The sequence below is a fragment of the Lycium barbarum genome, chromosome 1, assembly GCF_019175385.1.
Source record: "Lycium barbarum isolate Lr01 chromosome 1, ASM1917538v2, whole genome shotgun sequence".
Lineage (NCBI taxonomy): Eukaryota > Viridiplantae > Streptophyta > Magnoliopsida > Solanales > Solanaceae > Lycium > Lycium barbarum.
This window is the reverse complement of record NC_083337.1, coordinates 149766377-149793582: the sequence shown is the minus strand read 5'-3', so window position 1 is coordinate 149793582 and position 27206 is coordinate 149766377. Positions and strand designations below refer to the sequence as shown.

At 35.6% G+C, this 27206-nt stretch overlaps 3 protein-coding genes across 5 annotated transcripts; 1 reads left to right on the top strand and 2 right to left on the bottom strand.

The window, feature by feature from the left end:
• Window positions 1-1781: 1781 nt before the first annotated feature.
• On the bottom strand, window positions 1782-6147 carry LOC132643672 (ER membrane protein complex subunit 7 homolog). Of its 2 annotated transcripts, none has more exons than XM_060360175.1 (7): window positions 5881-6147; window positions 5402-5454; window positions 4769-4877; window positions 4141-4204; window positions 3936-4052; window positions 3737-3845; window positions 1782-2213 (listed from the first exon to the last, which is right to left on the bottom strand). In XM_060360175.1, exons 1-7 carry the CDS (start codon window positions 5949-5951, stop codon window positions 2122-2124), a joined length of 615 nt encoding a protein of 204 aa, XP_060216158.1. In that variant the 5' UTR covers window positions 5952-6147; the 3' UTR covers window positions 1782-2121. The 2 variants fall into 2 exon arrangements, with proteins under 2 accessions (XP_060216158.1, XP_060216166.1); XM_060360183.1 differs by having other exon boundaries at window positions 5402-5445; window positions 5881-6146.
• A 1788-nt stretch (window positions 6148-7935) lies between these two features.
• LOC132643653 (protein FAR1-RELATED SEQUENCE 6-like) lies at window positions 7936-26717 on the top strand. 2 transcript variants are annotated; one of them, XM_060360145.1, is made up of 3 exons: window positions 7936-8203; window positions 9769-9889; window positions 24535-26717. In XM_060360145.1, exons 2-3 carry the CDS (start codon window positions 9872-9874, stop codon window positions 26527-26529), a joined length of 2013 nt encoding a protein of 670 aa, XP_060216128.1. In that variant the 5' UTR covers window positions 7936-8203; window positions 9769-9871; the 3' UTR covers window positions 26530-26717. The 2 variants fall into 2 exon arrangements, with proteins under 2 accessions (XP_060216128.1, XP_060216134.1); XM_060360151.1 differs by lacking the exon at window positions 7936-8203 and adding an exon at window positions 8447-8534.
• LOC132643664 (uncharacterized) lies at window positions 16009-19624 on the bottom strand. Its single transcript, XM_060360164.1, has 2 exons — window positions 17036-19624; window positions 16009-16640 (listed from the first exon to the last, which is right to left on the bottom strand). The coding sequence occupies exons 1-2, from the start codon at window positions 17408-17410 to the stop codon at window positions 16206-16208; spliced, it is 810 nt and encodes a 269-aa protein (XP_060216147.1). The 5' UTR covers window positions 17411-19624; the 3' UTR covers window positions 16009-16205.
• Window positions 26718-27206: the final 489 nt, after the last annotated feature.

The window sequence follows — 27206 nt, the reverse complement described above, 5'->3', positions numbered from 1 at the left end:
ACGGTCGAAAATGTTTTTACACTATCTATTTGTCTTAACCTGCTATAGCCTGTAGCAAAATAATTAATCTACCTTAATTCATATTACTCAGGGCAGATCTATGTAGTGGCCACGCCACCCCATCGCTCGGTTGAAACTATGTATATGAATGTATATATCTGTAAGATATAGTATAAATCACAATCACGCCACCTGGAATAACAATTGATGCCATGGTGCCAATGGTTAGGCGCTTGGTTTTCCTCCCCAGGGGTGCCAGTTCGAACACCTGCATCTACATTTATTTTTGGCTAATTTTTGCTACTTTCTTTTTCATCCTTTTTTCTCTCACGGGAATTTGGTAATATACTTAACAAATTAACAAGTCTTTATTTATCTTCTCTGGACTCGTACCATTTCTCTTCATATTTATTTTAAGTATAAAATATCAACAAGACAATAAATAGTTTTCTTCTTCCAAAAAACTCTTTCTCTTCTCCCAATCTTCTCCTCTCTCTTCGTCAAAATTTTAATAATTTTTTCCCTGCTACTCTCTTCTGTCGTTGTTTATTATCTTTAACTTTACATGTTATTTTATTTAAATGGTTTGACAAAATGCAAAGAAAATGGTATGATGGTTTGACAAAATGCAAAGAAAATGGTATGTTGAGTCTTGGTTCATGATGATTTAAAAAAGAAATTTTCTTTATGTTATAGTAAAAATTATGCTTGTAAGCTTGAGTTAATGTACCTATATGAGCGTAATTTTTCTACTGTATCTAATATTTGGAATAATTTGTTTATGTAAACCAAAAAAGACAAATAATCCGAACCGCAATCCAAAGTTGATCAAACCGATCAAATGTGTACTCTATTAATTGGCCCGTGTAAATTGCACTACGTCTACATTTACAATAGAGTGGCACCCGAAACTTCCAAATTCTGATTCCGCCTCTGATATTACTAATCCCACTTTTAATGCACTAATACATGTTGTTATGTTCTAGGTAACCAACCTATTGTAGCAAGTAATTTGCATTATTTTCAGGTTACTAACCCCACTTTAAATACACGATTACATATTATTACGTTTTAGATAACCTGATAGTGTAAAAGTTCTTTTGTCTTACATTTTTTGACAGTTTTAGGTGTATGGAAGTTAAAAAATTGTGTATGTCTTATCCTCGTTAATCTTTTGGCTCCCTTATTATTTTCAAAAATGAATAAATTGTGTAGTACCTTAACATAAGCTAGTCGTTGCAAATTAATTAGCTGAAGTAATTATGCTGACGTCAGTTTCAGGATATAAGATTCATTTGGTATAGGATATATTCACCTCTATCTTTCAACTATATATTTCTTTATTGATATTTCTCGATCAGACTCTTAGCTAGCACCAAATACAAATGCTTATCACTAATTCTTTACTTTCTTTGATTCTCTACCTAAGCTCTATCACATTGATTGTACATCTTCTTTTTTTCCTGCTTCTTTCCACATACAGAATATGTTGTGGAAAAATAGAGAAAAGATAATCTTTAAATTAAGCTCAAGCGTTGTATTTCATACTAGTGCAGATGCGAATTCAGAATTTAAATTTTATGTTTTTACTACTGAACTCCTTGTACTTTTGACATTATGAGCTTAGAATCTAATATTTGTTGAAATTTTAGTGTTACATATATATTCATATTTTGTGTCGAAAACACTGGGTTCAGTTACTCTCCATCCGCTACTGAGCACATATGGGAGTTTTTCAAGCATAAGTTGTAAAGAACATAGAGTAATTGAAGAAGGCTTGAAGCATAATATTATCACTTTTTTCAAAGAGTTATTGCCTGATTTTTTAGGGTAACCAACAATATATACTCTTCTTGGACACAATAAGTCTATTACAAGTTATCCTGAAATATAATGTCTGGTTTCAAGTGAAACAATGTCTTATTTAGAGAACGTCAGTATTCCAGTTAGGATTAAATTGAAGTAATGATGGTACTCGGAGACTTCAAAAAAAGCTTGATATGGATCCTTGAAACTGAGTTTATCAGTTTATGAATAATTCAGCTTTTTCCATATAGTGACAATGAAGAATTTCCCTTTCTAGCAGGTGAAATTCTTCAATGTTGTTATTAAATCTAATCTCTAGTTGTTGCTTTGAGCCCCTGGTAATAAGCTTGAAAGACTCCCTTGGTTTCTCATGATTTCCTCCTGTGTTCGTCTTATTTCTTCAGGATCTGCCACACAAAAGATCAGCACATTAGCGCAAGATATTTATGTCATGTCTGTTTGATCTAGTAGCGGAATGGCATTTAACCAAGAATCAAAAGGTAAAGTAACTTGCAGAAATGTAAGCAAGAGTTTCCCTGACTTCTCATCACGTAACTCTTTTTTCTGTAAATAAGTAGTTTGATTATACAATAGTCAATCATCACCAAAATGTAGTAGGCAAGACTATATAGGTTTGCCAACAGAGTTTAGCTATCAATGTAACAGTTAATTAATCTGCAAACAATGGGTGCCAAAAGGATTGATGGATTTTGACAGATCAAATAAGATAAATTGAATATGGATGAAATTAATTCATCCACACCTTATGGATCGTAAAAGTTGGACTAATATATAGTTAATCCAAGGGGAACAAGATATAGGAATAACTTGGAGGAACTTTTTGACAGCAAGAAAAGATGTAGTTCATTATAGTAATGCTCACAACATTTCATGCTTTTAAATGTTCTTTTCCTTATTTCACTTCTTCACACACTATTGCAATCAATTCTAATTTAACTGCATCTCATTTAATGCAGAAGTAGTCCTAAAACACCCTAAGGTCATCATTTGTCAACGTAGGAGAGAAGAAATTAGAGGAAAGTGTCTTGAATTTCATCCCATTTAATTTGCATATTTTAAGTTTTCAAAAGTGAAGCAAATATACTAACAACAAATGTTTCTTCCATCATCGAAGCAAGCTAGCTGCTGATTCCAAAATTTAAAATGGCTGGAGCTGGCATAAACAGCATGGAGCCACTAATGATGCGATAGGAGGGCTCTGGTTTAAGCACTTTTCTCGTAATTTTGTAGATAAAATACCAACATAACTATATAAGTGAGATGCATTATTCCTTTTAGATCATACATATAAACTGACACACAAAGAAATATGGTAGGAACACATATATCCACGGTTATATAATTGAGACATCATGTTACACAAATAAGACAAACATAAGCATTCATAGATATAGTTGAGAAATACTATTTTGTATGCGTAGGGGCATGGTGTGCGCTTGCTCGCTTGCACACATGATTTGGTTATTCTAACATACTGTAAGCACATATATTTATCAATATAAGAACACAGATTGAGAAAGAGTCAAGAATCTCCAAATAGAGAGGTGAGCATAGTAAACGTCAGGAGAGAGTGAAGTTCGGGTTAACTCAGATATATGGATTGACAGTTGATGCTTCTTACATATGGAACCTTCCCACCTTTTCCATCTTTTAGTCCATGCTAAATCCATATTTAAAGCATGAAAAAATGTCTACCCGATATTCATTTACTCACAATCCAATTCAATGAGAGATTGATATGGATCACAAAGATACCATCAGATACTAATCCCTAGTGAACCGCATATAAAATGCAGTCATGCCAAAGCACAAAACTGTAGCATTAAAGATAGAAAATTGAAATTGCATTATGGACGTACCACACTATTGCATGTGAAGTCAAGTTCGTTTTGGTTAAAACAGTACTCACCCACATTTTCTGCTAATTTTGGCATCACAAACATTACAAACAACATAAATCCGAACATCAGGCCAACTGGACTTTTCACCAGAGACATAATGGAGAAGGGTTCCTTTACCTGCAAGAGAAATTCACACAGTAGTTTTGAAAGAAAAATAGAGAAAGAAGGAAGAAAATGAAACGGAAAGGTAGGAGATCAAAGTCTGACCTCATAATACTGCTCCTCACTTAATGGCTCCAAAACTAATTCAATCAGAGTCCTCCTGTTCTCGGTTAACGCTGCTTGAACCTTACCTGGGTTTCTAGCACTGACATCAACTCGGACCTGTCATCACAAAAGATACAGTAAGCATATAAATCTTTGTCAGAGAAAATTGGCGAGGAATTAAACAGATCGTAGTAGAGAATCTTACTGGAGAAAAGAAGTAGCCAATTGCAGACACCTCAATGAGATGTGTCCCTGCAGATACATTATAGCTATTGCTAAGGTTAAGGAATTGTATTTCGAGAACAACATTCTCTTCTTACAACCTTCGTGAAAGGAGTAATACTATAGTTTCCATGTTATCCATGAGCTTAAAGATTTAGAGAAAATGTCAAGCCAAATAAAATCAACAGATTAAGTGTCAAAAGATAGAAGAAATAGGCTTATGACAAGAAGATCGGTAAAAGCCACCGAGTAGACAAGAGTCAAGCGCCTCACAATGCTTAACAACTTAAGCGTATGGCTAACAATGAATATGCGATAGGTAACATGAATCACAAAGTTATTTTGCTAGTGTTAAGAAATGAACCACTCACATTTAAACTCCATTTCACTTAATCAAACTTTTTGCAAACAGATCATAGAAGAAAACAATGCACAAAAATAGTGAAATTAATTATGAATGGCATTCCTTTTTCTTGGAGTGTGGAGCAGCAGTAAATATGCAGTTGAAGAAGCACAAAACTCATAACAGTATATAAAGTTTAATCAAGACACATAACTTAAGTTAACAAATTTGCAGACCGATTTAAGACATGAAGTCGTAGGAAGGATACAATGAGAAATATCCATTGGGTCTCAGGAATGTAACTCTTTGGCCACCATTAAATATGACTTTAACATTTGAAGCTTTAGCTGAGAAACCAGATCCTTTCAAGCTAAAGCCTATAGAAAAAACAAACAACAACTATGCCTCAGTCCCGAGTAGTTGGGGTTGACTATATGAATCCACAATTCCACACTTCATTTTATATATATGAATAATAGTAATAATATTAAAAAATTTCTGATAAGTCTAAAACCTATTCTCAAATACATAAAACAAAGTTAATTTTTTTAAAACCTGGTAAATCATCACGAAAGAAGATTTCAAATATCAATTATAGTGAAGTGAATCTTTACAACAAAAGGAGATAAATTTAGCACTATGATCTGAAATTAATTCAACGCAGAGGTAGAAAGTTGAAAATTTGACTACAAATATAACTTTTTCATGCCAATAATTGTTTACTTTTGGCCTATTTTCCCCTAGATTTAAAATATTCAGCTACCATACTAGTGAAACTAGGCCAATACATAGAATAAATGATATATTATCCGATATGAAGCTTATATATACTAACTACAGCGCTATGTTTCTGAAAACATAACTAGGAAGAGGAAGGTGAAAAGAATTCATGAATATGTACCAGGAATTTTTACTCGACCAGTGACAGTATAACCATCATCATTCCTGCAAAAACTTAATGAAAATAATAAAAAAACAATAATGAAAATGTGGAGACAATAAACAATTGGTCTTATATTGATGTAATAATCTTAAAAAAAAAAAAAAATCAAAACAAGCCAAGATTTGAATTCTCCGACTGTTTTCTCATACCCAAACAGAGAGAAAATCAAATATTCAGATTCAGTTTCTTTTTTACATGCTAAGGAGAAAAAGATCAAGATCCAAAATTATGACATTTTCTCCCATCCAACGGAGAGAAAGGCCAAAAATTCAAATGGAGATTAAAATTTTGAAGCTATGGGGAAAATAATCAAATGGTTATTAACAAGCTTAATAAATTCAAAACATGTACAACATTCTTGCAATTTCTCTGAATGGAGTACATTTTTACGTGCATGCAAATTTATAGGTATATGTACTGAAGGTATAAAGAAATACCTAGAAAGAATAGAGCATAAGAAGAAGAACTGAAGAAGAAATATTGTTCGCACTGCCATTGGGACTATCATTCTCTGTAATTTGCAAATAAACAACTGATCAAGAATGGCTTTGAAGTCCTAGACTAGAATTTCTTAACAAAAGTGAAAAAGGAAATACTAATAAATTGATTTCTAATTTTTAATTTAATCATTTTATGCTAGAATCTCTCCTGATTAGTTGGTCTGTATTGTTAAGCTGATATTTAAATTTAATGAAATTTATTAAAGCTATTCTTTTCTTGGTAATTTCATTGGTCTTTTAGCACCAATGTATTGAGATATTCACATTTTCTATTACTTTATTGTGTTTTGGTTGCATTACTATGTGTTCCCTTTCGCTCTTCATCTTCTTAATACTCCCCGTTCACTTTTATTTGTCTACTTTAGATTCTTCACGCTGTTTAAGAAATAATAAATAAAGTGCATAATTTACCAATGTATCTATATTAATCAGTACATATTTTTATTGGATTTGAAAAATAATTTGAAGTGAGTAATTAATATTATGGGTAAAACAGGAAAAAATAAATTATCTTGTCTTGATATGTTAAAAGTGACAAGTAAAAGTGAAAATCTATTTTTGAAATACTGGATAAATAAAAGTGAACGGAAGGAGTATGTTTGAATTAAATATACAATTATGTACAATCCTTATCGAAATACTCCATCCGTTTCAATTTATATGAATTCATTTGATTGGGTACAACATTTAAGAAAGAGAGAAGACTTTTGAAACTTGTGATTTAAAATAAGCCTTGAAAATTTGTGTGGCGGTAATCATTCATAGAGTGAATTTGTTTCTAAATTAGGAAAGAGGACATTTATTTTGGCACGGACTAAAAAGGAAATAGGTTCAAACAAATTGAAACAGAGGAGTATTTATTTACTAAAAATCATATCCTCAAAGTTAGCAATTACAACAAAGTCAAGAACTACGGATTTGCTTCGTGCAGATCAAGACTCTACACCTGCGAAATGTTGTGTCTTGTAGTACTAGTTCTTGTTTAATTTGTTGAGTTCACTTGTACCGCATTTGTTTTGGGATTCCATTCATTTGAATTTGTCGTAAAAAATTCAATTTAAAAATATTTTTTTTTTTATTAACAATAACTTCAAACGCAGAATTTGTACTTGCGACCTCTGGCTATGAACTTATAAAATACTAATTCTTCTGTAGGCTTTTTGTAGTGGACTTCCTGGAGGTTCATCCTCCAATGTTTTTGGCTCTTTTTTTTTTTTTTTAACCATAAGGTGGATATTTCTGTCCATGTATGTTTCAAAGTTCCTCAATAGCACGAGGCTCACTGTTAATGTTGCTTAAGTTGATTTAAATATTGTTTACTTCTGGATCAAAAAATAAACAAGAATTAAGGGATTGTTTAGTGCGCGGACTAAATTATTTCGGTATTATAATTCTGGAATTATAGTCCTGGGACTAATTTATCCCATCTGAAAGGTGGGATAAAATAATCCAATTATGATGGGATAAGGTGGGATATCTCCAGATTAGTTTTGAGCTTCATTTTATACTCTGTTTGGTATAAGATATAAAAGATAAATTTATATCTTGTATCAAACAGAGTATAAAATTAATACCAAACTTAATAATGAGATATCCCACCTTATCCCGCGTACCAAACGAGCCATAAGGATATAGGTGACATTTGCTTAAGATTTTGCAAACTATTTTTTTTTTTTTTTTGGGATAAACTGACAGTTTTAACCCAAGAAAAAGGTCATAGTACTCCCTAAGTCCATTTCCAATTTGACCCTTTTCGGTAAATAAAATAATCATTTTACTATATCATTTCTAATTATTACCGTAAATTCATCAAACATACTTTAAAGGTTGAGAAATTACTAACGATTTTGAAGTTTCCAACCCAATATTTAATAATAAATGTAAAATTGGTATGAAAATGATAAATTATCTCTTAATTTTTAAAACTGAATAAATAAAAATGTATATCTATTTTTAGTATACTGAATAAGTAAAAAAGAGCGGAACTGAAATGCTTCGAGGTGAGCAACGCGATATAGACAATATTCCAAGGATGTTGTTGCAAATATTAATTTTCCCAAATTCAAAGCCCTAACCCGATTTTGGTAGGGTGGATCACAGCCACTCGCCGGCGCGTGACTTGTCATCACTAGCCTGATTAGGAAATTGATAAGTTTCTGATTAACAGCTAAACTAAAATTATCCACTTGAAGATGAACTAATGATGATTTTGGTTCAAATGATTAGAAAATTTGACTTCTTGTTGGGATTTCTACTTAAGGTACAGCCTTTTATTCTTCTTTTTTTTCTTCTTTCTAATTTTATTTTTTATGCCTGATGATCATATACTTAATTGGACCTGTTTAGCCATGAGAATTATTCACTTTTTTCCAAGATTTTTTTGTTCACTTTATTTGAGAAAACACCTAAAACCCTATTTTCACTTTTTTTACCTACGGTACATTCAAACAATCGAATATTTTTTTGCAAAAATTATAACCAAACACAACTCTATCTTCAACTTCAGAAATTCCAAATAAAGTGAAAAATGTTTGGTTTCTATGGCCAAACACCTACTTATATTTTGGGGTGTACTTTATTTCCTTGAAATTGTAAGTTTGATATGGTTAGCTAAGTATTCATTTTCTTTTTAAACACTTAACTCTAAATTGCTGAAATTTCTGGAAATAAATAAGAATTCATCAAAATGGACTTTGTCTGAAGTTCTTGAACTGTAGTTTTTCTGTTGTTGATGTGTAATAAGTATCTTGCAGTTAGCACACCTTCCTTTAATTGTTTTATGGATTAATGACTTAGAAAATTTATGTTGCAGTTATCGTTGATTCACGTTTTGTTTTTATTCAATTGACCTGTGTAGAATGTAACACCGATCTCAAACTCTTTAGTTTTCTTAGAAATCACAGGGCATAATTTTTTTTTTATGACATGGGAACCCGCAGCAGCTACTCTTCGGGTGCGCACAGGGTAAAACCAGCTCCTGTGCAATAGCTCGTAAACCACACAGGAGAGGTAACCGGCACTAGGCAAGCCCCGTTCGACGAGCTCGACCCAGAAAAAAGGGCATAATTATATAAGATATGGTTTTACATCCTTCATCAATTAACCCAATTCGATCATTATTGAGCTATGGAAAACAGACTTTGGTTATGTCTCTTTATGAGCTTTGCCATTATTCTTGTTAATGTATGTTTTTTATAAGAAGGGATTCTTCTTATTGAAGTGTCTTTTAGCATATGTTTTATTTCGGGGGGTGGAAACGGAGCAGTTTGGGGTTGAGGTATAGTGTTGATTGGTGGGGGGTATGTTGACTATCAGTTTGACTAAGGAAAACCCATTGATCAGCCGTCAAATTACATGAAAGTGTGAAGTACGTGGTCTTTATTTGTCATATAAAAAGGAGAGAAAGGAAAATAGGTGTTAGTGAGTGATCATGCTGAGGCAGATCCCAGAATGCTGAATGATCTCATTGGAAGATTTTCAGGCTTCTATTGCAAAAGATACTATTTCATGTTTGTTCGGTGTTAGCTGCTGCAATTGTAGTGTTACTTTTGGAAGATCAGGATGAACAAGTTGGCTCTTGTACCTCAAATATCATCTTCCTTAGTGCCAAAAGCACCTCTGCTTCTCTTTTTCATGCTACTCTGACTGATTTAGACCATTCTTGTCTCCCACTAACTTGTTTTTGTTTTCACTACTATTTTATGAGTCTAGCAAATTGGTCACGTTTGTTTTCTGCACCCCATACTCGTGCAAGAACTAGTTGAATCATATGTAAGATTTTATAGTGTAGTGTTTTTCTCATGACGTGGAGATTTGTTTTTTCAGGTTAAGATGGTAGCGGCTCTCTTTTGACTATCAAGATGAGAATTCCAATGTCAAAATCAATGAGAATCTCGCGGCTTTTCTATCTTGCACTCCGTCATAGTTGATGAAGAATCTGAAACTGGTATGAAACCGATATTTTCATAAAGTGCTTTTTGACACTGTGGCGATATCAATCAATCTACTATCTTCAAGTCCTAATAAGTTGGTGTCCGTTTTATGAATTCTATATCCATTCCACTCAAATCAGGCCCATTTCGTTCTAATACTGGGAAAAATTCTGTTTTTTTTGACACTAAACAGTCCTGATTTTAGTATGCAATAAAATCATAAAGCGTGTGACATAAAACATTCCACTGAGACCTATTTTAATCAACTAATCACAAGTCAAACTTTATCATATCAACTACTAAACAGGCATTTGAAAACCAAGAGAACTATATCTCGTGATATGTCATAGTGTGTGCATATTAATGTTATTCGTCTAGATATGTCTTGATTTATTGTGAAGGAACATAACACAAAAGATGAATCTACATAAAACATGAATTGAGATACATTCTAACATGTAACTGCATTACACCAAAGGGTAAGGCTTACTTCCAGCACTATCATCGGCCATAAGAGGACAGTGAGTCCATCAGTGCGTTTAACATGGAAAATATATCGATCTTGTGATTATGACACGTTTGAACCTTTATTCCCTGGGATTTTCTCCAGAATTTGCCTCGCGATTGTGCTTACGGTCATCAACGTCCCGCTCTGCTCCCCCCGTAAATTATGAAGTTTCCCAAGGTAATATGTGTGGCACGAAAGAAACCAAAGATTGTTTCAAAGCAGAACCAACGCTGAGGAAGTCATTCTTATAAGAATTATCCAAGAAATCTATTCCAGAGCTAATATGTTTAGGCCTCATTTGTTTGCACTTAATGAAGGTCCAGGCCATGAAGTGCATTTATTTATATTAAGATTTAAGCACTTATTTGGTCTGAATAGGTCTTGAACAAAGTGAAGTTGGAATATCTGTATCACACTTTGATAGATATCCAGAGTAGTATACACATGGCAAATGTTGCTAAGAGGAGATGATGCTAGGTAGCTGATGTACTTCTAGTTTCTGGAGCATGATATCCAGGCCAAAAAAACTACTGTTCTTTTTTTCTTTTTCTTTTTTTAAATAAGGTAACATTAGTTCTTTTGTGCTTTCTTCTTGAACTGTAAATATCTTTACTTTGGTAATGAAGTTCTTTACCAAAAAAAGATATTTTTACTTATTTATTTAGATCTACATCAACACCTCCTCCATATGTTAGCCTGATTCTCTTTGGTTGGGCCGAATGTATTAAAATATTTTATTGGTAAAATCCAAAACTAAGTTATCCGTCTAATGTAATACCATAAAAGTATAAGAGCACCTTTAACTAGGTTGGATTTTTCATGTGATATTTATAAGGAATACAAATTATTACTTAGAGATTACGGGTGGATGTAGCTAGGGTATATGTTACGGGTTTATCCAATTAAGTAGTTTTAACTCAAACCTTTTAATGTGTTAAAAGATTTTTAATCAAATAAGTATAAATAATAGATTTCGGCCTCAGAAAATCAAATGGACTGCAATAGAATCCTGAACTCCTACACATAAAGTTCAAATCATAGAGCCACCTATATAAGAGACCTACTAGCTTATACACGTATGAGATAACAATTTTAATAACTATATCAAATATTATTAATGGAAATCATAGCAGAGTGCAGGGTTGTAGCATCATTGAAATAAAATAGAAAAGAACAAAAAATCAACACCTCAATAACATAAAATTGAACTTTTCGAGGGTTTCACCGATATTTCCATAAGTGATAACTTAGGATGATTCATCGGCAATTTGAATTTTGTATCAAACTTCACATCCCAATGAGGTTGAAGCTCCATTTTCCAATTGGTTCAAACGATAGTTCATATTGAACCTAGCGGCAGTCAACCAAGCTTCAAACTTGGTCACTTCATCTGGATTGAGCTGCTCAATTGACTCCCACCAACCTCTCTGTCTAGTTTCTGCAACCTGGTCATATAATTTTGTTTGACCAACTGCAACATCTTTTATGGTATCCAATTCTTCAAGCCTGTTGTTGAGTTGTTTCACTGTATTTCGAGCATGAGCCGCGACTATGCCAGTAGTTCCGCTTAACTGCATAGCTGGATTTTGAAAACGAGAAACAATCGCATCAGTTGTAGGGTGAAAAAAAGAATACGGCTTACCAGAAGTCGAAAACAGTATCATTGCAATGTCAACATCGCATTCTATGACGATTTCACTAGCCTTTTTGTACAAACCCTTACGACGCTTTGAGAATGTAGTATATCGGTCATCTTGTTTTTCTATTTTTTTCATTGGTATCTTTTGACGACCTCTAGTCTTCTTACTCACCATGGCTAAATTTGTAAGGAGAATAGTTAAAATATTATTGAAGAAACGTTTTCAAGAAATGATACTTACGAGAAGAGCGATATCACGACTATTTATATGCATAAAGTATTTCATCAGAACAGTAGTTGAATTTTTAGCCAAATATTATAATGGAAAGCAATCCTTTCATCATAGTAATAATTAGGAAATGAAATCATTTTTATGCTTAAAATATGTTTTACATGTCAACCATATCAACAAAATCTAAAGTTTTAAGTTAAACAGGTAAGTATTTTAATATACTCATGAAATTTACCAAGTTTGGGTTAGCAAATCTGAATATAATTTGAAGCAACACCAACTACATACCAAAATATTTTAAGTTTTTTGTATAAGAAGCAAAATCAAAATCTTCATTTGCATTAACAAAAATAATTCTAAAGGTTAACCAGAAATAGGAAGCTATCTTAATGTTCTTTCAGAAATTTATCAACTTTAGATGGACAATAACGAACAACTAATTATAATTCGGAATGATATAAATTGCAGGTAAAAAAATTGACATTTTACAGCAAAATCAAATCCTTCACATATTTTAACATCAAATAGACATTAAATTGAATAGGATCCGAAATCTAACTTGAATAGGTAAACGTTTTAATGAAATACAACAATAGAAAATCAATTTTCCATGTGTATTTGTTGAAGAATGAAAAAGTCCCACATAGGTGGTTAATGAGATTGGGTGGTCTCCTTATATGGGCTAGGGTAATCCCTCCCTTCATGAGCTAGCTTTTGGGTTTGAGTTAGGCCCATGATCCATTTTTTACATGGTATCTGAGCAGGACCCATTTTACTCTATGTTGGGCCCCCATATTAAATTGCCCACGCACCAGATGTCTAGTCCTGGGTGTGAGGTGGGGTGTTGAAGAATGAAAAAGTCCCACATTGGTGTTTAATGAGATTGAGTGGTCTCTTTATATGGATTGGGGCAATCTTCCCCTCATGAGCTAGCTTTCGGGGTTGAATTAGGACCATGATCCATTTCTTTAAAGTATTAACATTAATGATGGTAGATTATGGTCATGTTCTCGGTGGGACGGGGGTTAGGTTTAGGGGTGGTAAGGGGGTTAAGGGGGCTCATAGGCTGAGAGTAGGATCTTGGAACATAGGGACGTTATCGGGGGAAGTCCATAGATCTAGTGAAGATTATCAAGAAGAGAAGGACTAATATAGCTTGTGTCCAGGAATCCAAATGGGTAAGAGCTAAGGCGCGGGATGTGGACGGGTATAAGTTGTGGTTCTCAAGAGGCTCGGGGAGGAGGAAGGGGTAGGCATCTTAATTGAGGAAGAGAGCTAAAGGATCAAGTGGTAGAGGTTAGGGGGGTAAATGACAGGATGATGTCGATTAAGTTAGACGTTGGAGGGTTCACTTTGAACATTATTGGTCCATATGCGCCGCAAGCGGGCTTGGCCGAAGTGGACAAGAAGCGCTTTTGGGAGGTTTTGGACGAGGTGGTGCGAGGTATTCTGCTAAGTGAGAAGATATTCATAGGAGGGGATTTGAATGGACACATCGGGTCGACGACGAGGGGTTATGACGATGTGCATGGAGGTTTTGGATTCGGGGACAACAATGAAAGAGGAGTCACACTGTTGGACTTCACGAGAGCTTATGGGTTGGTGGTAGCCAATTCATGCTTTTCGAAGAGGTAGGAGCACCTGGTAACCTTTTGTAGCACATTGGCTAAGACTCAGATAGATTATTTGCTCCTTAAGAAAGATGATAAAGGTCCCTGTAAAGACTGTATGGTTATCCCGAGTAAGAGTCTTACGACCCAACATAGGCTCTTGGTTATGGATTTAGAGATCAAGAGCAGGAAGAAGAAGAGGGTCGTGGATGATCGGCCAAGGATTAAATGGGGCTAACTTGACTATGCTAGTGCCCTGGAGATGGGGGAGAAGCTGACGACGATGGAGGCTTGGGGGAGTAATGGGGATGCGACTAGTATGTGGCGTAAGACTGCTAGTTGCATTAGGGAAGTGGCTAGAGAAGTGCTGGGGGTCCCTAGAGGTAGTTTTTGTAGGCATCGAGGCGACTGGTGCTGGAACAGAGAAGTTCAAAGGAAAGTGGAAGCAAAAAAGGTGGCGTATACGAGGCTAGTAGAAAGCAAGGACGACGAGGAAAAACAGACGAATAGGGAAAGGTATAAGATGGCGAAGGAGGCAAAGTTAGCAGTTGCTGCGGCAAAAACAACAGCCTTTGAAGGTCTGTATGTAGAACTTGGTTCAGGTCACGGGCCCTTCCCTCTCTCGCCTTGGCCAGCCTATACAACTTCTTTTTTGAAACTAAAATTAGTTTAAAAAAAGAAGTTGTACAGAATTGCCAAGGCGAGAGAGGGGAGGGCCCGTGACCTGGACCAAGTGAAGTGCATCAATGATGAGGAAGAACAAGTACTGGTAGAGGAGGCTTTCATTAGATAGAGATGGCAGTCATACTTCCATAACTCCTGAACGAAGAGAGGGATAGAGACATTGTATTGTGGGAGTTGGAGCACTCAAGGAGGCATTGCGATATTGGATACTATAGGTGGTCGTTTGGTACGCGGACAAATTTATGCTGGGATTATAGTCCTGGGACTAAATAATCCCTGGATTATTTAGTACTAGTCCTTTGTTTGGTTCATTAGATTAAAGATGGGATATACCATGTATAATTCAAAGCATGTGTTTGGTTTGAAGTTGGATAAACCTAGATAAAGTTTTCATTTTCAATTTTAACCTTGATATTCCAATGGCTTATTGTGCATAAGTGCAAAAACATACAAGAGATCCAACTTGGTGCATAGGTTATAAATTACCCATTATAATGAACTCTCACTAGTTTGTTTCCTTTTTTTTTTCTTCTTGCAACTTTGGTTATTCACTCAAAGCTAGTAAATTGGTTGCCTAGAAACCAAAAAAACAGAAACTGAAACTGAAACTAGGTGCTGGAAATGCAAGAATTGTGCATAAAACTGTGCAAAAAATGCAGAAAACTGTGCAAAAATGATGCAGAAAATGCAGAAACTGTGCAAAATGGATGCAGAAAATGTGCAGAAAAATGCAAAAACTGAAGCCAAAAACGCAGAAACTGTGCAAAAAAATGCAAAAACTGAAGCAAAAAAATGCAGAAACTGTGCAAAAATGATGCAGAAAATGCAGAAACTGGGCAGAAAAATGCAAAAACTGAAGCTAAAAAATGCAGAAACTGTGAAAAATGATGCAGAAAATGCATAAACTGTGCAAAAATGATGCAGAAACTGTATAAAAATGAGTCCAGAAACTGAAACTAAGATTTGTAGAAACATACACAAAATACCATACCATAAGAAAAGTTCAAAATACATGATTAGCATTCATATATAATATTTACATTTGCATCCTCATGCTCTTCTCCATCACATATCAAGTTTATAGAGCGGAGGCATCAAAATATAATACAACCATTAAACCTTTTGAAGATCGTGAATTTAGCAAAAATTATCAACCCATGGCCAGCCCGTACAATCATATTATGTACTTGGAAACCTATCATTGACAACCATCCACACATATAACATTGACATCTACATCCTCATGCTCTTCCCGACTACATAGCAAGTTTATAGAGCTGAGGCTTCAAAAACAGATACAATCATTAACCCTTTTGAAGGTCGTCAATTTAGCAAAAATATCAACCCATGGCCAGCCCTTACAATCATATTCTTATACTTGGAAACATGTCATTGACAATCATCCACACAATGTTTTGACGTTGAAGTTCACCCATTCATAAGAACAAATCCATTTTTCTAACATCAGAAGTAAGCCCCATTGATGCTTTGATTTGTTGATCTGGACTATACAACTCTTGATAAGCAGGGGATGAAAGGATATCTAAAACTTTTCCACGAATTTCAGATTCATCACGCGCCTTAAACATGTCAATTAAAGCACCCATTGTTTTGCCGTGATTTGTCGTAAATTCCTTCATAACATCAACTAAATCCCTTAAAGCTGTCTCGTAAATATCTTCAACAGTTCTTTTTCTTTTTTTGCCTTTCTCTTTATCGTTGACATTAGAAGAGGAGCTTCTAGTATTTTTACCTTGTTGTTGGTTTTGTTGATGTTCGGGATTACACTTTCAGAAGCTCTATCTGCACTTTGAGAAACTCTACTAGGTCTATGAGCATTTTTCGCTTCTCCAGGGGCTACATCAGGTTCAAGTCTAGCATCTTCTTCATCATCTTCATCATCAACTTCAATAAGAAATCCTAATCTCCTGTCATTAGAAACTCCTTGACCTTGGCTCCTAACAATTTCCTCAAAAGCATCTTCCGGCCCTTCTGCAAACTCTCCCGTTGCTCTATCTTTTCCAAATATTTCTTCCCAATCCTCGAACAATGGCCATGTCTTGTTTTGCATTCCTTTGGCATTTGGATCAGCCTATAATAAAATAGGATAAAGCAACATATTCAATCAACATACGTACTTTATAAGTACACAAATTAATACCACAAACCATACAAATTGATGCAGCAAAAGGAATAAGTCCAAGAATAGACATGACATTATAGTCTTGACATAAAACAATATTGCTTCCTTTAGTTAAGTTAGTGAAGTTCACAATCCTAACATAGAGCTAAGGCAGTAGTCTTGACATAAAACAATATTACTTCCTTTAGTTAAGTTAGTGATTTTAGAATTTGAGGACAAGCATAGTAAAGAGCCAAACTACTAAAGCCATATCTCTCTTTTACTTGGCATGTGCAACAGAAATCACATGTTAAGAAACTTTATTAACAACATATTCGATGAGCAGAAAATAAAATTTTCATTACCTTAACAAACTCATCCCATTTGCTTGGATCATCAACTATAATTCTTCCTTCACCATATTGAAAGCCCAAACCACTACGACTTTTTAATAAAACTATAGTCCCGTAATCTTTCTTCCATGCTTTCATTTTAGAATTAATATGTGGTTGGGATTTCAATCCACAGTTTGGATGGATTTTGTTTAAATAAAGCTCCAATTTCGTCATGTATCCGGGCCTAAAGGTGTCATTATCCGCTTTCCAACCCTTGACACACAAATCCTTTAAACCATCAATAAGAGTGCGTTCTTCTTCTAGTGTCCATGACCTTCGGCTCTGAGGTGTTGATCGGCTCGACCTTTTTGATGCTTGGTCAGAAGATGATGTGTGATTACTCATTCCGTCAATATGATCTTGACCAAAGCTGATCAAATAAACAACATAGCAAGAAATGAGCAAGTATTTGCTATTTGCAATCAAATAATTAAGAACCTTAACAAGAAGATGTGAAGTCACTTACTAACTTATGACTCGCTTATAAATATTTTATCCATCACCAAAAAGGAAAAATATACAACTAAATTGTTCAGGAAAACTAATAATGTGAAACTAACTCATAGATACACTGCTTATATTAAAAAAAGAAGTAAAAACATACGTAAAGATTCACTATTTGTCTTCAAAAAGATATTGTTAGATATCTTTACCAAAAAAAAAAATAAAGCTTTACCAAAAAGATATTGTTAGATATACATTAAGGTGAATTGTCTCTATAAACAGCAATGTAAGACATACAAAAAAATTCACTATTTGTCTTCACAAAATATTACTAGCTACTACATCTTCCAATGGACGAAAACCATACCAAAAGTGTACAAGCACCACAAAATGACAACATAACTTAAAAATTACAAAGACTAATTGCTAGATCTTTCATTCCACATAGACTGAGCTAGCTCATCCCTCCAAGTGGTCCACTTATTGGATGGTTCAACGGTATCAATATTTCCATGTTCAGGTTCATGTTGATGCTCCATGTTGAATTCTGTTTCCATGTCTAACGGATCAACTTCCATCTCTCTTCGAATGAAATTGTGTAACAAACAGCATGCACTAATGATTCTAGTATGAATCTTAACCGAGTACCACGAAGGACTTCTAAGAATTCCCCAAAGTCCTTTCAATACACCAAATGCTCTTTCAATAACATTGCGCGCCCTAGCATGCTTCATATTAAATAGCTCTTCTCGGCATTGAGGTGGTGGATTGTCACCTTGCCAATCCCTTAGCCAGTATCTATATCCTCGATAAGGGGACAGAAAACCATTTTCATTTGTATATCCTCCGTCACATAAATAATAATTGCCTAAAAAATATAAACAATAATATAATTACTTTAAAATATTATTCTACTTTTAAGGTAATAAGAATAGACAAGTCTTTCTGTATAAAGCATACCCTCGGGTGCTTTCAAACCATTCCTTCGTACAACAGCATCTCGCAATACACAACCATTAGCGGCTGATCCCTCCCAACTAGGTAAGACATAAATAAAGTTAAGATTTCTATCACAAACCCCCAAGACATTAGTTGCTATATCTCCTTTCCGTGTCCTGTATCTTGGCTTATCTATAGTTCGAACTCTAATGGGAATGTAAGTACCATCCAATGCACTTAGACAACCCTATAAAATAAATTAACAAAATACTTACATGATAATGTTTTAAATCTTTCTATAGTAAATCAAATGTTATATAGAAATTTACCTACCTTAAACCATTTCCATTGATCATCAGTCTCATCTTCGGCCACTGGATTAGGACCAACAAGTAATAATGGAGTTAGTTTGAGAATATCTCTTAGACATTCATTAAAGGCTTGACTTACACTCTACCTTGATCTAATATAATCAACTTTGATAGACCTGTTCTTCTCGTGATGAGCCAAAATATTTAAGAACATTGCTAGCTTTTCAATGCTTGACATATTGTTAGTGTCTGTCAATCCTCCAATATTCGTGGCTAAAGAAGCTAAAATGTGAAAGGCCTTTCTATCCATCCTAAGCTTATCAATACATACAATATCACTGTCACGAATGATAGAATTTAGATGAGACATGATTTTAGGAATTCTAGCACCTGTGCTATATCGAGTGACCCGTCTATTTCTAGATTGTCTTCTTAAAATTATGTTGTAAATAGCCATAAAAAGACAAATAAAGACAACATATGAATGCACCATAATCTCTTCAAGGATGATAAAGCATTCGACATCGCACAATTGTTAAGGATCCATAGACACCTATTTGTCATTTAAAAATTACAAAATCATTATTAAACTGAGTATATATACTGAAACATAGATATTACATAATATAAAAATGAGTTCTTGTTTTCTTCTCATGTACAAATAAATTTCACCATTGTCACCATCGGTCACTAGAACAAATAAATTTCACAAAAGAGTTACGTTTTTCACCGCAATACGGTCCTCTTTTATAACTGGTGACAATTAGAAATAGTATAGTCATCTATAAACACAATAGTTCTAGTTGAATCATTACATCAAAAGAAGGTAAAAAACGTCAATATCCCGCTAAATCTCCATTAATAACATAAAAATAACATTGAAAAATTCGAAGCTTCAAAAAATCAAAACCAGTACAACAAAAATCCAAACCCCAACATTAGTGATTACAAAATGTGAATCCTCCTCTCATTTTCAAAAAAGTTTAACCATTTCTCCATATTAGTACTAATAAGCGGAATACAACCGAAGAAATCTAAGAGGAACTCAGATTTAGCATGGTATTACTCCTGAGAGAAACTAAACAATAAGACCTGCTACTTTATTCAATGATCAATAAACATACAAAATTAAAAAAATAATTAATAAAAAATAAAAATTTACAAGAAGAGGAAAGTAAAAAAAAAAAGAGGAAAACATGAAGTAGAAGGGAGAAGATTTTTTGTGATACCAAAAACTTATCAATTTGTAAGTAGAATGGTAAAGGTTTTTTTTTTTTTTTTAATGATAATAGATAATAGACCCTTGTGGTCCCGCCCTTCCCTGGACCCCACGCATAGCGGGAGCTTAGTGCAGCGGGCTGCCCTATATAATAGATACATGGTAAAGTAACAGAAAAGGAGAAGAAAATAAAAGGACAAACTTACAGAGATGGATTTCTTGGAGTATCAATCTCCCATAGCTGAGTGCCCAAAGCTCTGGTGGGAGAAGTGAAGATGAGAAAAGAAATTTCTGGAACTGCGTAATACGTATATATGAAACAGGTTAAGGGGCAAGATGGTCATTTAGAAAAGTTATCCCAACATATATTAGTACCGGTATTAGTTATACCAACTAGAAAAGGGGATAATGTTATCCCAATTTATGGTATAATTTTGTACCAGTACTAATTAATAACTCAAACCAAACATAATACTAATTTAACCCAAAAATTTAGTACCAGCATATCCTATCTTATACCCTCTACCAAATGACCCCTAGGGGTATTAAGGTTGAGGAGGTTAGGGGTGCTCTTTGTAGGATGAGCAGAAGAGCAACTGGGCCAAATGAAATTCCGATAGAATTTTGGAAGAGCACAGGTAGGACAGGGGAAGAGCAACTGGATTGTTTAATGTCGTATTTAAGACGGCAAGAATGCCTGATGAATGGAGGTGGAGTACGATGATTCTGTTGTACAAGAACAAGGGGGACATCCAGAACTGCAACAACTATAGGGGTATCAAGCTGCTAAGTCACTATGAAAGTTTGGGAGGGGGTTGTGGAGATGAGGGTGAGGAGAAACGTATCTATCTCCAAGAACCAGTTCGAATTCATGTCAGGACGCTCGACTATAGTGGCCATTCATCTTGTGAGGAGATTGATGGAGCAATATAGAGAGAAGAAGGACTTACACATGGTGTTCATCGACCTAGAATAGGCATACGACAGAGTCCCGAGGGAGGTTCTACGGAGATGCTTGGAGGCTAGAGGGGTAACTGTGGCGTACACTAGGGCGATTAAAGCCATGTATTATAGAGCCAAGACCCGAGTGAGGACAGTGAGAGGTGACTCGGAACACTTTTCGGTTATGATGGGGTTGCATCAGGGATCGGCTCTGAGCCTTGATTGATGAGACTTACAGTGGAGTTAACGCTGAGTTGGAGGTTTGGAGACATCCAGGAGTCTAAAGGGTTCAGATTGAGCAAGTTGCAAGACATAATACTTAGAGTGCAAGATCAGTGATATAGCACAGGAGGCTGAAGTAGAAGTGCGGCTTGATGCCCAGGTCATTCCAAAGAGAGGAAGCTTTAAGTATCTTGGGTCTATTATCCAAGGAGATGGGGAGATTGATGATGATGTCACTCATCGTATTGGTGCTGGGTAAATGAAATGGAGGCTTGCGTACAGTGTCTTGTGTGATAAGAAGTTGCACTAAAATTTAAAGGCAAGTTCTACAAAGTGGCGGTTAGACCTACTATGTTGTATGTAGCGGAGTGTTGGCCAGTCAAGAAAGCTCACGTTCAAAAGATGAAAGTTACGGAGATGAGGATGTTGCGTTGGATGTGTGGCCACACGAGGAGAAATAAAATTAGAAACAAAGATATCCTAAACAAGGTGGGAGTGGCATCGGTGGAAAACGAGTTGCGGGAAGCGAGGCTGAGATGGTTCGAGCATGTGATGAGGAGATACGCGGATGCCCCAGTGCGGAGGTGTGTGAGGTTGGATATGGATGGCTTTTGGAGAGGTAGAGGTAGGCCGGAGAAGTATTGGGGAGAGGTGATAAGACAGAACATGGCGTTGTTTTAGCTTACCGAGGACATGACCTTAGATAGGAGGTTGTGAAGGACATAGGTTAGGGTAGAAGGCTAGGAGGTAGTAGAGTGTTGTCTCGCTAGCGGTTGTAGTATTACTCATGTAGTTTCTTGCACTTCGATGTTTGTTATTATCTATTGTTTCTTGTACTGCTTGTAGTTCCCTTTTCATATGCTTTGACATGGCTTCTTCACTTCCGTTATTTTTTTTGTGCATGTTTGGAGTTCCTTTTCTTGAGCCGAGGGTCTAGCGGAAATCACCTCTCTACCTCTCAAGGTAGGGGTAAGGTCTGGGTACACTTTACCCTCTCTAGACCCCACTTGTGAGACTATATTGGTATGTTGTTGTTGTTGGATTAACATTAACCAAATATGAAATTTGCTTTAGTTGGAACATGTTTAACATGCTTGTTAGAAGTGTGAATGTAATTAGAAGGGAACAACTAGAGGTGGATTCAAAATTTAAGTTTTATGAGTTCAACTATGGTTTTTAGTATTGAAACCATTTTAATTTTTAAGTTTTGGGTTCATATCTACAATTTGTTGCACATTTCACGGATTTTTACACATAAAAGTATGATCTACGTTGAAAGTAATGGGTTCAGATGAACTTAATAATTTTACTCTGCATCCACCTCTGGGAACAATATTTTTTGAGGAAATTTTAAAAATGCATTTACTAAATGAAGATATGAAAAATATTACTTGACTAGGTAAGTATTTTAATGTACTTAGTACTCACTAATTTTATTAGGCACAATTTTACTAATGTCAATATATTGACGGTGAAAGGGTTCCAGTTCAATAAAAAGATTTCTTTTCTTAATGCTTGAATAATGTTAAATTTTATGCGACATCTAGACAAATTAAAAAACCTGACAACTCATCCCCACTTTAAATGGGTCTAGCCTCGTCTCTAATACATTTTGAAACGTGGAATTAGTTGAAGGAGTTAAGTTAATCCGTGCCATATTGTGTTTTTAGGTGTATCTATAAAAGACTAAATTTGATCTTGCAGAACATGTGAACACAAGCAGGAAGTTCACATATAAAAAACCTGGTTACGTATGTTGGGAAACATTGTTAGCTAGAGTTAGGCCCTCAAGTTGCATCTGACCTCTTGTCGAGCATATTTCTGATGAGTGCATAGTGAATTGAGGTTTTATTGTTCAGTCTATATTTATTGCCTTAAACATTTCTGATTAGCTAACCCTCATCTTTTTCGTCATTCTTCGTCCGAACTAACTTATGTTTATATTCTAGCTTACCCGCAAGGGTAGCTCAATTGGTTGAGCATAGGGCTTTCATAATGGAGGTCTCAGGTTCGAAACCCCCTGCTTACGACAACAGGAGATTTGCCTTCTGGGTCGAGGTCGTCGCATGGGGTTTGCCTAGTGCGGGTTACCTCTCCTGTATGGTTGCGAGCTATTGCACAGGATTTGGGTTTATCCTGTGCGCACCCGAAGGGTAGCAGCTGCGGGTTCTCATGTCATAAAAATATATATTCTGGCTTATGCCGGCAGGATGGGTGGATTTCGTACAAAATAAAGTATACCTACTACCTATGCATATGGTTCAAGTAATAAGATTATACCTTGGTGGAAAATATGTGTTTGATTATGTTATATCTCGAATAGTCTAAGAATATAACGATGTCTTTGCGCGTAAATAAAGATTTTTCCTAGAGTCTCCTTGGAGATGTGGGAAGACTGGGTTTCTCTCTGTTCTCAGTGCATATGCATGTATTTTTGGGGCATATTGCTGTCGCTGTAGACATGCTTGGATAAGTTGGAAGCAATTTGTTTGCTAAAGAAGGATGCAAAAAATGTAACTGGTTGATGCGTGTCATATGCAAAGGAAATTGGTGTCATAAGAAAAGCCCTCTGTTATGGAACTTGAGTCCCACATCGATATTGCAATGTGCTAATGTGGGATTTATATAGCCTCAGGCTCTCCCACCTCAATAGCTAGCTTTTGAGGTGTGGTTTTCCTCTGGGTTGTATCAATGGTATCAGAGCCACTCACCGCACTCCGTGCCCACCGTGTCATGGATGATGACTCTAGTATTGCAATGTTCGCCTAGGGCTAGCAATGTCTAGCACACAACCTATCGTGGGTGCCTGGGCACCTGACTCCTAAATGGCTATCTACTTGTGGTAGAGTAAAAACTACCTAGAGTGGAGCCATCAAGTATGACAGGTGCTGGTTTTTATGGTCAATGGCAAGGTATGGGACTTGAGTCCCACATTAATATTGCAATATGCTGATGTGGGATTTATATATCCTTGGGCTCTCCCACCTCAATAGCTAGCTTTTGGGGTGTGGTTCACTCTGGGTTGTCTCATCCTTTTTCCGATCATTCTTGCAATTTTTTCTCTTTCTTCATACATTTTAGTTTTAGTACTTGCCAATGTTATCTTGATTTCAATTAAACCCGTCAAACTCTGACCTCCTTTTAAATCCCAATACCACGTCATTTTGAACTCAATCTATTGAGCTCTTTGAAGGGTTGAAGACGCCAAGTGATCTATCATGTGCTCTTTAAGTTTTTTTTTTTTTTTTTGGATATATTTACTGTATTTGAAACTTTCCCTTCTTCCAAAATGGACTATTGTATTTGAAAGGTTGGAACTGATTCAGAAAGAGAGCATTTTGTTTTTTTACTTGTGAAAACATCTCCGTGCTGATTTCAATTCCATGTTTCAGATGGAGGCAGTTTGTCTTAACAGTGAACCAGTGTTTGATGACTGTGAAGAATATGAGGATGGAGAAGACTATTCTGTGGTGGAACATGATAATGAAAAAGATTCAAAGAAAGAGTACCCACAACCCACGGTCGGTCTGGAATTTGGGTCTTTCGATGAAGCTTATGAGTTTTATAACATGTATGGAAAGGAACAAGGATTTGGTATTAGAGTGAGCAACTCCTGGTTTAGATCAAAAAGGAAAGACAGGTATAGAGCGAAACTTAGCTGCAGTAATGCAGGTTTCAAGAAGAAAAGTGGAGCAAATCACCCTAGGCCAGAAACAAGAACTGGTTGTCCTGCAATGCTAGTAATTAAGCTTGTGGACTCAAAAAGATGGAGAATTGTTGAAGTCCAGCTTCAGCATAATCATACAGTAAGCCCAGAGATCAGACGATTCTACAAGTCACACAAGAAAATGATTCTTGCTGCCGAAAAGCAGCAGGAATTGACACCTGTTACAGAAGTACATACCATTAAGTTATACCGCACATCTATTGATGCTGGATTTCAAGAAGTCGAGGAAACAGATAGTCAGCTTCCTGTTGATACCTCAAAGCATTTGGAGCTTAAAGAGGGGGATGCCCATGCATTGTATAATTATTTTTGTCGTATGAAGTTGACAAATCCAAACTTCTTTTATCTGATGGATCTTAATGATGAAGCATGCCTGAGAAATGTGTTCTGGGCTGATGCTAGGTCTAGGGCTGCTTTCAACTACTTCTCTGATGCAGTTGCAATCGATACAACAAGCTTGAGGAACAAATATGAAATTCCTCTAATTTCTTTTGTCGGAGTAAACAATCATGGACAACCTGTTTTGCTGGGATGTGGTTTTCTTGGACATGATTCAGTAGAGTACTTTGTTTGGATGTTGAAATCATGGCAAACATGTATGCTGGGGAGACATCCACAAGTTATTCTAACTGATCAGTTAAAACCATTGCAAATTGCAGTTTCTAAGGTTTTTCCTCAAGCTCGTCATTGTTATTGTTTATCATATATCATCCAGCGTGTTCCTGAGAAGTTGGGAGGATTGAAGGGATATGAGTCTATGAAGGCGCAACTGTATAAAGCAGTTTATAATTCCTTGAAGATCACTGAGTTTGAAAGTTCGTGGGGTCAGATGATAAGTCAGCATGGACTCAAGGACAATAAATGGCTTCAATCATTGTTCGAAGATCGTGAAAAATGGGTACCTGTCTATTTAAAAGATATTTCCTTCATGGGAATCATGCCAATAAAAGAAAGTGAGAGCTTTGGTGCATTTTTTGATAGTTATGTACATAAACACACTTCATTTAAAGAATTTGTTGATAAGTATGACCTAGCCCTGCAAAGGAGGCACCTGAAAGAAGCAATGGCAGATATGGAGTCGAGAAGTTCAAGCTTTGAACTGAAAACAAAATGCAAATTTGAGCTGCAGCTCTCACGGATATTCACAAAGGAAATATTCAGGAAGTTCCAAACAGAAGTTGAGGGAATGTACTCTTGCTTTAACACAAGACAAGTAAACATTAATGGGCCGATAATGACATTTGTTGTCAAAGAACGAGTAGATTCCGAGGGAAGTGAGAAGGAGATCAGGCAGTTTGAGGTTCTCTATGAGACAACACAAGTGGAAGTACGATGTATATGCAGTTTGTTTAATTTTAAAGGCTACTTATGCAGACATGCGTTGAATGTACTTAATTATAATGGCGTGGAAGATATTCCATCAAAGTACATCCTACCGCATTGGTATAAAGATTATAAACGTAAGTTTCCAGTAGATTCTGGCCTTAGTCATGTTGATGTGAATAATCCTGTGGAATTGTATAATCATCTACATATACGTGTCATGCAAGTTGTTGAAGAAGGGGCACAATCCGAAGAGCATTACAAGGCTGTACTTCAAGAGTTAGAAGCTTTATTGAACAGGTTTTCCCTTGTAGATGACAATTTAATTGCTCTGTAATATTTGACATGTAACATTCAATGCACAATTGCAGTGCATCTTGTACAGAACATATATCACATGCCTTGATCATGGGTTTTGCCCCTTTTTTCACATACCCAAGAATCGAATTGTGGTAGTCTCTACTTTACAGGACATTTTTGTTTATGTTTCCTTAATAAACAAGGATGAATAATTCATTCACTAAATGCTACTCTTGATGACACGATTACCCTTTACAGGTGAGTCCTGTGTTTTCTGTCAGCAGTAGAATACTAAATGTGTGCCATTAATCAATCTTCGTGACATTTCATCTATGAAGAAGACACCACAGTTATTCGATCCCATAGAAATAAGGTTTTCGAGTCAAATGGTTTTCGGATTAAAGTTGAAGGTGAAAGAGGACATGCTTTCTCGCCTTCTCCAACTTTTTCCTGCTTACAAGTAAGAATATACTGCTCTAGAAATTGTTACTTATGCATTCAAATATACCCCGTAAAAGTGTATACTTTTCCATCATACGGCAAAGAGTTGAGTATATTAGAACACTGTTCACATGGAAACACACAAAAAAGAAATGTCACTGTGTGAGTCCTCATTGTAGTTCAGAAGACTTTTCATACTGATAACATGCAAGATCACATACAAAAGATCAATTTTTGACACTGTTTACTTCTATGTCTCCTTGTCATTTCCAA

Coding starts and splice junctions, on each gene's coding strand:
- LOC132643672 (XM_060360175.1), bottom strand. CDS start 5,951: ATGATAGTCCCAATGGCAGTGCGAACAATATTTCTTCTTCAGTTCTTC. Junction 4,878..5,401: donor TGGTCGAGTAAAAATTCCTG/GTACATATTCAT, acceptor TTTTTTCTATAG/GCTTTAGCTTGAAAGGATCT. Junction 2,214..3,736: donor AAAATTAGCAGAAAATGTGG/GTGAGTACTGTT, acceptor TTTGTGTGGCAG/ATCCTGAAGAAATAAGACGA.
- LOC132643664 (XM_060360164.1), bottom strand. CDS start 17,410: ATGAGTAATCACACATCATCTTCTGACCAAGCATCAAAAAGGTCGAGC. Junction 16,641..17,035: donor AATGGGATGAGTTTGTTAAG/GTAATGAAAATT, acceptor ATTTTATTATAG/GCTGATCCAAATGCCAAAGG.